Source organism: Aulonocara sp. 'chitande type north' Nkhata Bay, linkage group LG4, assembly GCF_057382095.1.
Source record: "Aulonocara sp. 'chitande type north' Nkhata Bay isolate Kocher_YH1m ecotype deep benthic linkage group LG4, A_spYH_male_GT1.1, whole genome shotgun sequence".
NCBI lineage: Eukaryota > Metazoa > Chordata > Actinopteri > Cichliformes > Cichlidae > Aulonocara > Aulonocara sp. 'chitande type north' Nkhata Bay.
In genome coordinates this window covers 31,002,499-31,014,697 of record NC_141347.1, presented here as the reverse complement: position 1 = coordinate 31,014,697, position 12,199 = coordinate 31,002,499, and the positions used below count along the sequence as shown (strand labels likewise).

Sequence of the window (12,199 nt, the reverse complement as noted above, 5' to 3'; positions counted from 1 at the left end):
CAAATAAAGCACAAATACAAACAAACAGCCTTCACAGTCATCAGATCTCTGCCCAATAGGGCATCTTTGGGGTGTGCTGGAACTGGTTTCATGTTAATCTGGACCAAAATCTCTGAGCAATATTTCCAGCACATTGTTAAATAAATGCCACGAAGACTTGAGGAAGTTATCGGGTGCAAACTGGTTAAAGGGCTGGACAAGATGTACCTAATGAAGTGGCTGGAGTGTATATGATTATGGATAATCATTAAAAAACAAAAATCCTGGATGGGTGTAAGCCTCCATTCTTACCTGCCCTCAAACTTGTGTTTCAGGAAGTCAAAAAGTGCTTTCTGCATCATGTCCGTCACCTAGTAAAACATCAGACATCAGAAACAAGTAATATTTAATAGTAAAATCCAATGAAAGTAGAAATTACAAGCCGAGAATGCGCTGCTTCTCCTTACTTCATAGCCTTTGAGTGAAGGTCCGACTAGGACGATGGGCCTCATGGAGGGAACCACGTCGTAAGGGGGGACATGCTCCATCTGAGCATGGACAACACAGCACGTGAGTTGGTGTCACGTTATACACTCAGCACATTTCCAAAGACCTTAGAAGACCTGCAGTCACAGGGTTATACTCACACACAAATCAACATTAACTTGACACAAAACAGCCCCACCCACTCCCCATAAACCCTCCTTCTCTTCTGTGAGCAGTCAGATTGATGGATGGAGAGTTCCAGAAATTTGGAGTCCATTTGCGTTATTGAGTGTCTATGAATGTTCAGGGTCAGGGATCAATTTCTCACCGAAAGCCTTGTCTTCTACTTCTCAGTCTGCAGTCTCACATAATTAAAGTGCCCGTAATTAACCCAGATGCCAGGTTGTCAGGAGAAATCTCACGACTGCGTCACAGCTCTTAAGACAAACGTCATCCTTTGCAGCTCTTTCTTTTCCTTCTGCACTGTCACATAATTACTGCAAGGTATTGTTTGCAGTACGAGTAGTATTTTATGGTTAAAAAAAATCAACTTTCTTATATTTAAAAAAAAACTAAAACTAAAAAATCAGTGTAGCATTTATAATCAAATTTCCACCTGCATTGTTGAACTTTAGGCTCATTAGTAAATTATCAACTGATCCATTAGTTTCTGTCCTCTGTTAGTGAGAAATGGATGGAAGGAGTCACATGTCCGATATACTCTGACAATGAAACTGGATTTTTTTTTTTAACCTTTTCTACATTTGTACTCCAAGCACGCCCCCGCCCCTGTGCACGCTGTACAGCACTTCAGGCAAGAGAAAGTGCTGGAGTGTCCCGCTTCTACATTACATTACATAAAGCAGAACAACGGAAGCTCATTTCACCCAATTTGTATTCACAGAAGCTAAAAATAAATAATATAAAAGCTTCCAAATGGCTCTTGTCTATAAAGGGGCAGCGCTGGAGCCCTGAACATCACAACACTACTCATTCGTTCGGGAAAAACAGGAGCGCAGGGAACAATTTAGCACGGGGAGGAATGACACGCGGTTTATTGTTCTTCTCCAATCACACGTTATACAGTTCCAGCGTGTAGATATTCGGTTTCACAGTTTCATGTTTATACAACAGAAAAAAATCGAATTTATATCCAATACTTTTCAAAAATGATGCAAAGGATGACTGCGAATTTCCATCAGGTATCACACAGAAAACTCGTGTGAGCTCTCGTAGACGAAAGATTAAACTGGAAAGCTGAAATCAAATTACCCGACTTACCCATCCTTTAATGTTAGATATGCAGTTTTCCTTATATTATATTGCAATAATAAGTAATAATATTATTATGACACTGATTCAGCTCCAGAATTGGATGGGAATGGAAGAATTGATGGGTATTAACCCCGGCTTCATTTTTACTTCATTTTTAACTACTGTAACAAAGAAATTTCACAGCTTTGGCGTAAATAAAATATATCTTATTTATATTCAATGATCTTACATGTGCTTCTGCATATCCATCATGTCTGCTAATCCAGTTTAAGAGCCATGGAAGGACTGGAGCTTATCCCAGCTGTCAGAGGGTGAAAGGTGGCGTATAAACTGGATAGCTTTCCCAGTCTATTGTGGGAGCCGAGCCATATTTGTTTAGGTTTCAAACATAAATTGAAAGAAAGAACTTAAAGTATTTTAGTCAGCCAGGGAGAAAATGAATCCCATTTGCATTATTTTCATGTCACAATCTCAGTTTTTTTTGTTGTTGATATCATTCAATTTCGGCTCGTGTCCTTTCTTCTTGTGATTATAGTAATAGTAGTAGTGTAGCTTGAGGATTCCCTCACTTGCTTTCTCCTGTCTGTATATCAGTACCTGTTACCTGTTTTCCCCAGTTGTCATTTCCTCTTTTACTTTAAAGGTGGTTCTTCTTCCAGTTTTACTTCCCTTTTCTTTTCATAACTCATACTTTAAAGAAAAGCAAGCTTATGGTCTTTAGGAAATAAATCTTATTTTCTTATGACATTTACTAAAGACTTAGCCAGTATAACCACTTTTCTCAATTTTACAATTTTACTCCTTGAGTAAAGTCAAATTCCCTTCAAATCACTTCATCGCTTTAGCTGTGGGTTTAACACTCTGCTATTGTAAATATGAAACATTTTAGCATCCTATAGTACAAAATGAAAACTTTTACACAAAATGTTTCACTTTGGCACTTTTGTTGATCGTCATGGTATGATGATGCATTTGCTATGAATTCTGGGACAGCTTATCTTCTTTCCTTGTCCAATATATCTGCTGCTAAAGGGGGTAATAAAGTAAGTACTGAACTACCTTTTCTTAGTATACAGAGAAGATGAACAGATGTTATTACGGCTGTTATGTAGATACTTCGCTCAGTTAATAACCTTGAAACTGACTATATGGCTGCAACCACAGTTGCCTCTTTCCCTTTGTCCTCACTGAAGATGTCTGATTATCAGTGTTGGGACTAACGCGTTATTAAGTAACGCGTTACAGTAACTACGTTATTATTGTGGTAACGAGCACGGTAACTAGTTATTATGCCAAAATCAGGAACGCGTTACTCGTTACTGGGATTTAGATAGGGTCGTTACTCGTTACTTCGTGTGGTGGCTATCGCGGAGCTTCCAAAGATTCAGTAACATTAGCAAGTGGTGGAGGCAGCAGGTGGATGAAGGAAAAGGGAGGCAGAAGGAAAAGAGACCCGAGGCGGCCGCCGGTCCAAGTGTGAACTGAACTTCAGGTAAGAAGTTCTGACCTGCAGTCTCTCTGGGTCAGATATGAACCAAGTTTAGGTGGAGTTTATTTTCGTTATTCTGACTTTTTCCGTACTGCGTGCTAGCTAGCATGACGGAGTTTCTATGCAGCTGGGTGGGTGCTATGAAGTTAATGATGTTGAACTTTATTTTGTTCATAAGTTATTAGAGTTGCCAACCGTCCCGCCTGGTATTCAGAGAAAATATTACGCGTTTCTTATTATTGAGGTGAAAAGGAACAGTTTGTCCCGTAATTCAGCTACAATGAAAAAGGCACAAAGCTGGAGTTATTCTGTGTCTTTGCTGCACAGCTGCCTCTCCTTCTCTCATTCTCCCCCCTCCCTCTCCTGTTTCTACTTCAATCATGAAAACTGATCAATGATCAGCTGATCGGCTCTCTTGTTTGTTTATCGCCCACTTTGCGCCAGAAAGAGGAAACCAGCGGATGTCGCGCTAAACAACAGCAGCACGTTTAAGCTTGATCAGCTGTTGTTAGAATTTATTTAATATTAATTTCTAGTATCAGCTGATGTTTGCTGGAGCCACAGTTCAAAAAAGCTGCTGGTCATGATGTCGGTTTGGTTATCTGGTGAGAGGGAAACATGAAGATGAAACCAGGAGATGTCCTTACTGGATCATCAGAGCTGTGATGGAGAAACAGGTTTACCTTTTTGGTGACATGAATGAGTTGAAGGGAAGTTATGAACTGTTTCTGAGAGACAAATAACCCCAGGATCCTTTTTTAGGTAGCTGACAGCTGGTAACTGTGCAGGTGCGGATCTAGCAAAGTGTTGCCAGGGGGGCATGTAGGGCATTAACAGGGAGAGGTGGGCACAAGGAAATACTTTTCTTTCTTATTATCATTTAAAATGTCTAGCTTTTAAAAAATAATTATCTGAATCTTACAACAAACGATTGATAGATTGATGCATATATACAATCAAAACAGTGTACATCACTGTCACAACAGTGTTTTCATTCAAAGGCTTTAAGATTTTTCCTATAATGGTGGGCCAGTCTCTAGTCAAAATACCCGGGCCAATTTTCTGTCCCAGTCCAGCCCTGTATGCAGCTCATCTGCAGTCTGGTGTTGCCTACATCTTCCTATTCAGAAGGCAGAATTTCAGAGTTCTGAGTACAATCGAAAGCACCACGACTGCAGTTTTTGTGTTGGATGTAAAAGGCGCACATGACTCTGTGACGTAGGCTAGAATCATGGCAACAGTCAACGACGGTCCAGGTGTGGGATTTCTCTCGTGGAAATATGCACATTATCTTTTCCTTTCTATTGGTAGGTGGCACAGTGCACTGTGGCAAGTAAGCAAGCTAGAAGACTGGCAACGTTATGGAAGAAACACATTAACAAGAGAATTCTGAGTAAAACCAAAGTTACTTTCCCTAGTAACTAGTTACTTTGAAAGTAACGAGTAACTTGAAGTAACTGAGTTACTTTTGAGAGAAGTAACTAGTAATGTAACTAAGTTACTATTTTAAAGTAACTTACCCAACACTGCTGATTATACTCTCATCATGTTTTCTCTCCTGTTTGTTTCCCCTAGCTGTTTAGCTAAACTCCTCATTTTTGTGTTTTACTCTTGTGAATATAGTGTTTCTGCCCCCCCCCCCCCCCCCCCCCCCCCCCCCCCCACTAGGTTAATAACAATAAGCTATAAAAATGTCTTTTCTCTTCAGTGAGTGGGATGTTTGATTAAACCTTTCAGGCTTCTTTTCTCTTGTGCTCTGTAGTTATTTCATTTATTAGTGTGCAATTTCCATTTTTTAATTGAAATGACTGGGAGTTACAAATGTCCTAAAGTGGGCTAAAAGTGCATAATGAATAAAAAAATTGATAATAATATGTCGTGAAATGAATTTTAAACCTTATGAGATATTGCTGTGATAAGTATTGCTGTGCGAATGGTGTTGCTTGTATTTCTTACTCCTACCGCAACAGCCTTCAGCCTTTACGTGTGATTGAAATTGTACTGAAAAGCATAAAAACTGCTGATTGTGGGCCACTGTGACTCAAATCAGCCATCACAAATGAAAATGAAAGCATGTCAGGACGCATTATAGCCACGTGCTGACTAACAGGGTCTGGGACGGCTCTGCACCTGCATCTGCACACTAACAGCTGTGATACACGCTCTGAGGAAATGACAGAAGTGTCACCACAATTTACAAATGATCCAGTGAATATTTTTGCGCTAACGAGCATCAGAAGTGATACACAGAATAAAAAGAGGAGACAACAAACAGAAGACGAGGAGACGGAGGAAAAAAGACGAAATGCTAGAGGTTAGTCTTGAAGACAAGCCACACTCACCGACTTCTGTTTCTGTTTAGCCGGGCCACCTACAGTATCAATCCACACAAAAGCCAGAGGAGACAAAAAAAAGCACAAAACACAAGAGCACATTTAGTTATTGACAGGTTTGGATTAGAGGGGTGGGGGAATTGGGAGAGGAGCTGTTTGTTGATTAAAGCAGAGTTTACACTGACTGCCTCCTCTGTGAATTCATTTTCAAACAGATTCAGACTGATATCCAGCAGCAGCTATTTCAGAGAGGATCAGTTAGCTCAACGCCTCTCCCAGCTCAACAAGCACAGAAACGCACATCCAAACATATCACTGTAACCGTGGGAGCCTGAGGGGCCAAACAGTGTTAGATTTTGGATCTATAGCAGCAGCAGGGACGGATCAGTTATGAGAGGTTAGTGAGAGATGTAGAGTGGAAGAAGGAGAGCTTAAACCTGGATATCTTGGAGGAAAGGGGGGCAAATGCAGGACGGAGGAGGAGAGAGATCACCTTGCCCTCTAATGTTACCTTCTTAAAGAAGGGCAGTCGGTGGATGTTGGCCTGGGGGGATGTTACGCTGCCTGACATGCTCTTGGAAGAGCGAGGGTCACCCTGGGACTCAGGGGCCTCCTCAGCCTCCAGGTCGAGGGGGTCAACGTCAAAGGCCACTGTGGACATGTCTACGTGAGCTGATGATGGGAAGGGTGGACGTTGGAGAGACGGAACAAAAGAACAGGAGAAAGAGGAGAAAGCGAGATGAGGTGGAGTGAAAAAGGATGAGAGCAGAGAGAATAGCAGAAGGGAGAAAAGGCAAGAGGGGGAAGAATAAAGTGTGAGATGCATCCAGAGAGAGGCAAGAGATGGCACAGAGACTGGAAAAAAGTGACACAGAGTATGATTTAAACTGGAAACGACACTTACAAGAGTCTTAAAAAGAACACACCACAATTTTATGAGGCAGAGCACAGAAAGTGAATTTGGTGCGACGAGAAAGAAACAAAACCTGAAGTAAAGATGTGAACGAACCGTTGAGAAGGATGGCTGCAGCGGGAACTGGAAAAAGGTACAGGTAGGAAAGAAGGAATCAAGCAAAGAGGGAAGTTTAGGGTGGAGACAGGGTGTGTGTTGCTATAGGGATGAGGGAGGGTGAATGGGGCCTTGCAGGTGTCTTGTTTTAAAGGTATATCATGGAAGGGTTGAGTAATTGTAACAAAATTGTACAAAAGTAGCAAATTTGTAGCTCATTAAAATGTGTGTGTATATCTAACTCTCTCTCTAGTATATCTCGAATCTATGTCAAATTCTGACTTTGAGTCAGAACAACAACTTAGGATGTACAAGGTGTGTTAGAGAGATGATTTTTCTGTTACACAGATATGCAAAGCCTTTTAAAGTCAATCAAGAGATGTTTATGTTTACCCATTTCCTCCACCGTCTCTCCTTCTCTCTGTCAGCCAGACGTACTTAACAAGTTTAATGAGTGAAGTTCATTTTCGGCTCTATTTCAGTCCCGTCTTGTGTGCTAATGACAGACCTCCTAAGACCTTTCTCGCTTCACACAGCAACCCACTGAGACACGCTGTGATTCATCATCATGCCTGACTAACTAGCCAATTAAAATTTTCATCTAAATATCAGGCGCCCGTCTCATCTTGCTATCTCTCTCGCTCTCTCTCACCCTTTCAGGTGCCCACACAAACGCACACACACAGACAGGCACTATGTTTCCACGTGACAGGGCGACCTTGTGACCTCACCTGTTCCAGGTGGAGTAGGCCTGCGGGTTCCCGTGGCAACGTCAAGACTAGAACTTCCTCCAGATTTACTGAAATACAGAAAAACGGGCACAAATCATAGCTTGGAGAACGATACATGATTCCTTTTGATTTCATTTTTATTTTCTACCTTAAACAAAGAAGAAGACACAAATTGTTACATATGATGATGCGAATGTAAACATTAAAAAACAAAGAGAACACGTGGAAAACTGCTTAAATTACCTGCTGACTGTGCAGAAATTCATATTCAACTAATATGTATACTAAAATCTGTTTCCTCTACTGCATGTGTAAATACAGAGACTATAGAGACTTTTGTACATACTATACTATAGATGCACTGAGTAACAGAGTGACTCACAGCAGTGCTTTTGTCTATTTCAGTATGTTTTACATTGCCGCTGAGTGCTGTGTGACTCATGTGTGACCTGTTTTAAAGAGTGGGTTCTTGTTTGTGCTGCTGATAACGCAGACACAGAGAGCTCGCTCTTCATTGTTACCTGGAGCTGAGTCGGTTTTGCCTCATCCTCTGCTCCTGCAGCAGACGGGTGTTCTCCAGTTTGACCGGGCTGGGAATGAAGCCCACCTCACAGCCCTCTTTCACCAGACGCCCGATCCACCAGTCATTGTTGTACTTCTGTATTCAGAACAGACAGGCATCAGAGGGCAATGCAGCATTTTATACAAATATATTTTACCATTTGACCCTTGTTTTCTGCCATGGATATATTAAACATGAGAATCCACCATTGTACAAACATGGCTATAGTTTCAAACCTTCTTAATGCCGGGGGAGGACTATCAGAAGAAATGGCTTAAGGAGAGAGCAGCCTTAAAAGGAGAGAAGTTAAAGTGTCTCATCTCAAACAGAAGAGGGTCCAATATAAGCTAAATAAGGCTTAATTTAAACTGTGAATCATCACTTCTCCAGTAGAGCACAAGAGCATTTCTGCAGCCAGAAATTTTTCCCAAATAGGGCTGCATTAAAACTTTCATCATTTAAAACTTTTTGAATATGATTATTAAGGTTTTATATGAAACTTTAGACTAAATATAAAGTGTAAAACAAGCTAAATGACAGCCCAAACTTGGTAAAAACACACAATTCTGTATCTTGAGTCACTCAAAGTATTAAACAGTATTAAACAAATCAGAGCACTACTTTTATTTAGCAAATATTTTCCCATTTTTTTCCCAAATTTGGATCACCTATTTCTCACTGCACTGCAGCTTGTATTGCAGCTAACTCCCACTCATGGCCTGGCTAGGCTTTACAAAAGAAGGAGGCAGTGCAATAAGTTGTAGCATGATCCCTCATTGGTTTCCCACCCACCACCACTGACAGTTTTTGGATGGGGCCAATATGCTACTGGCATTCTTTTCCCAATACCATCCAAAATCCAAAATATCCTCACTCGAACTCAAAAGCATTAACTTTAGTTAACGTTGGTGCTCTAAGCCACAGAAATTACTCTCAGTGTGAAAAATGTACTGAAATGACTCTATAATAAGAGAATGAAATAAGTTCAAACCTCTTTAATGTGCAAGAAGTCTTTGGCTTCAAAGGAGATGGCCATGCCCTGCACAGGAACATCATCATTGGGGCCTGGGTTGTAACCAACATTTGTACGCACAGCAAATGCCACTGGTTTGGTCTGGAGCCAAGATGGGAGAAAAGGTATTAGTATGCAGAGAGCAGCTCACTAAATCGCACTTTAGAGGTGCCTGATACAGCTGAAGAGATTTAACTGTGTCCAAACACTTAATCACGTGACAGTTACTCAATAAGGATGAGCACACAGCATAAGAGATGGATGTGAAAGGCTTGATCTCTGACCTTTGCTTTCTCGAGTGTGGCGAGAGCCTGCCTGTCGGCCTCCTTCCTCAGAGCCTCAGGGTCCTCCTCCAGGGACACGTCCGAGTCCGACGGTCGGCTGGTGTAGGAGTCTGCAGAGCCCTGAAATGCACAAAGAATTCATATAACGAAAGCAGAGTTAGACCAAATAAGCATGAGGTTTGCAGTCTAACTGATGAATTGCATGCCCATCAGTCCACTCGTGTTGCACCTTAAATCCAGGTATGTGTCTTTCAGCTGCTCCTCAATATGAGGAGTAAAGGTTGCAGCCTGTTTTTTTAATATCCTGAGATTATAATATCAAGACCACCTTGTGAAGTGCAACCTAAATAAACACAAAGAGAACCCCGCCCATCACACTGCATGAAGCTGACTCTGTGTTATTCGAGGTTGGAAGGATGCATAACATTTTCATTTGCCGACACTTCCACCGCAGCATCGAGAGCGGCCGGGGTGTTAAATCGTATGTTTTGCACAGGCACAATAGATTCAGCATGTGTGGGTGTGTCAAGTACAGACAGAAAGATGTGGAGAGGGGAAAAAAATGGCTCGAGGACTGTTTATAATATCAGCGAGGATATAAATTTCTCATGAAGTGGCTACAGTTTCTAACACATCCACCACTCATGCACTGTAACTCGACCCTGATGACCCTCTTTCAGACACCCATGCCACAATCAAAAACCCGAGCCTCCTCCGAGCCTGCAGAGTCGACCCGCTGTACTGCTCAGCATGTCCAGCGCAGGGAGGGAGGCAGCCTGAACTTCTGAAGTGTTCGAGTGTTCAATTTATATAACAATCCCACTTGTTCTCTTGTTGCTGTTTTCGTTTTTGAGCTGACAGGCTGCCTGATGCTTTGTGGGAGGTACTGACAAAAATGTGGACAAATGAATGTTCCAGGCAGAAAAAATGAGTCACTAGGTGTGGGTTTTTAAAATAGAGGTGAGAATGAACAAAGATGACATACAGCATATGCAATGATGATGAAAAATTCCCTGCACATGTGTACTCAGACAAACAGTGAGTATAACAGATATCTTTGGACTGTGGCCGGCTATTGTTAGGAATTTCTTTCGGTATTGATGCCAATATTAGAGTTAAAGTATGTCAACAAATTTTTTTTTTTTATAAATCCACAGATTGGAGAACGTGCGTATACTAGCAGTGCTTTTCACTGTGTAACTACACTCAGTGCATTACTGGTCAAATCTTACTGTTGGCGCTGCTGTTGCTTTCTGTTTTCCTTAAAGCTTAGCAACCAACAACAACACAGGACATGTGATTTATCCTACTTTTGCAAAGTTAATGGTAAGAAAACATTAGAAGTAACTGTGTGATTTTATTCAACTATCTAGTTTAATCCAACCATCACATAGGCCTAAGTTTGTATTCTCAGTGATTATGAAAAACTGTTAATGGAAATAGACCCATTAACAGCTTTACTTCAGGCTCCTGATAGCTACTGTTACATCTGTTCCATCCTGTTACTTCTTTTCCAAAACTGACACAAGACGAATCAGGACTATATATTGTCTAAATAAGAAAGAATGATTTTCATGTAATCAATCACTTCTGTTTCTTTTAAAATATAACTATAGATATATAAATATATATCCTAATAATAAATATCGATTTTTCCTTTCCTATACTGCAGGAGTTCACCTGCAGGCTTTTCCCACACTTTTATAATAACTGTTCCAGTGTTTCTCCAGTGGGTCTAATAGATGCAGCACACCTAGTAGTTCTTTGGAGTACAGCAGGTGGGACGTTACATTATTTTTTAATTTTTAATATCTAGTAAAAAAAAACAACATTTCCCTAAAATAATTAAGCTGTAATTAGTTCAATTAAAGTAAACCTTTATTTCAAAGGCTCATACAATTTCTGATGCCAATCAGTGAATTGTCAGTATGTAAGTTTTATGATCATAATAATAATACAATTTATTTATAGGTGCCTTTAAAAACACCCAAGGACACTCTAATATAAATGAACATAAAACAAGTTAAAATTAGACAGCGCAAATGATCTGATTCCTCTTATTAACTACAGAACATTAATGAATGAGTCTAAAACTCACATATTTGCTTGGGGCCTCTTATTTTGCAATGACTGTAGAAAGTGTGATGACTTCGCCCGCCTCTGCAACTGAGACTCACCAATTACAGACTCACCAATGCTAATATTAATACAGTTACACTGCCATCTTAGCAGCACTGCACAATGAGAAATCACAATTATTTTGCTCTTGTCACTAGGCACATACACACATTTGTTAGGTACAATTGGTAATTACCAGATTGGACTCCCTTTAGCCTTCACAACTGCCTTATTCTTTATGGCATAGATTCAACAAGGTGCCAGAAACATTCCATAAGATTTTAGATTATATGATGCTCAGTTGGTCATAAGGGTTGGCCCCTTTTTGTGCAAAGAAAATTACATTACACATTAAAAAAACAGCCTGTTCAACTGACACAAGGCAGGATGGATCCAAACGCTCATTGGGTTTACATCAAATTCTTACCCTACAATCCAAACGCAATAACAGAATTCAGCACTCATCAGACCAGACAATGCTTCTCCAATCTTCTGTTGTCCAATTTTGTTCTTAGCTGACAGGAGTGGCTTGCAGCGCAGTCCTCTGCTAAGGTTGCCCATCTACTTCAAGTTTTGATATGTTGTGCATTCAGATACGGTGTTCTGTGTAACTTTGTTGTATAGAGAGGTTACAGTGAAGTTCTGCAGGTAACAAGGCAGATATCAAAGATAGTTTCTCTTTTTTGAACCATCCTTTGTAAACTCCAGAGATCCAATTCCAATCCAATCCAATTTTATTTATAAAGCACTTTAAAATATCCAGCACAGGACCAAAGTGACCAAAGAGATGGTTTATGGGAAAATCCCAGTGGATGAGCAGTTTCTGAATTACCCAGGCACCAACAACACCAACAACCACACCACATTTAAAGTCACTTAAATCACCTTTCTTCCCTACTCTGATGCTCAGTTTGAACTACT

At 40.6% G+C, this 12,199-nt stretch overlaps 1 protein-coding gene across 4 annotated transcripts in view; it reads right to left on the bottom strand.

The window, feature by feature from the left end:
* Positions 1-12,199, bottom strand: part of cacnb1 (calcium channel, voltage-dependent, beta 1 subunit) — a 41,571-nt gene that overhangs the window by 10,698 nt on the left and 18,674 nt on the right. For 3 of the 4 annotated variants that reach the window (XM_086289858.1, XM_086289859.1, XM_086289862.1), the window contains 7 exons: positions 9,161-9,280; positions 8,856-8,978; positions 7,824-7,960; positions 7,303-7,370; positions 6,074-6,234; positions 447-527; positions 292-350 (listed from right to left, as the gene is read on the bottom strand). In XM_086289858.1, the coding sequence (XP_086145984.1) occupies positions 292-350; positions 447-527; positions 6,074-6,234; positions 7,303-7,370; positions 7,824-7,960; positions 8,856-8,978; positions 9,161-9,280 (749 nt within the window). Of the gene's footprint in view, positions 1-291; positions 351-446; positions 528-5,571; positions 5,601-6,073; positions 6,235-7,302; positions 7,371-7,823; positions 7,961-8,855; positions 8,979-9,160; positions 9,281-12,199 lie in introns of all 4 variants that reach the window. The other variant, XM_086289860.1, reaches the window with a different exon arrangement.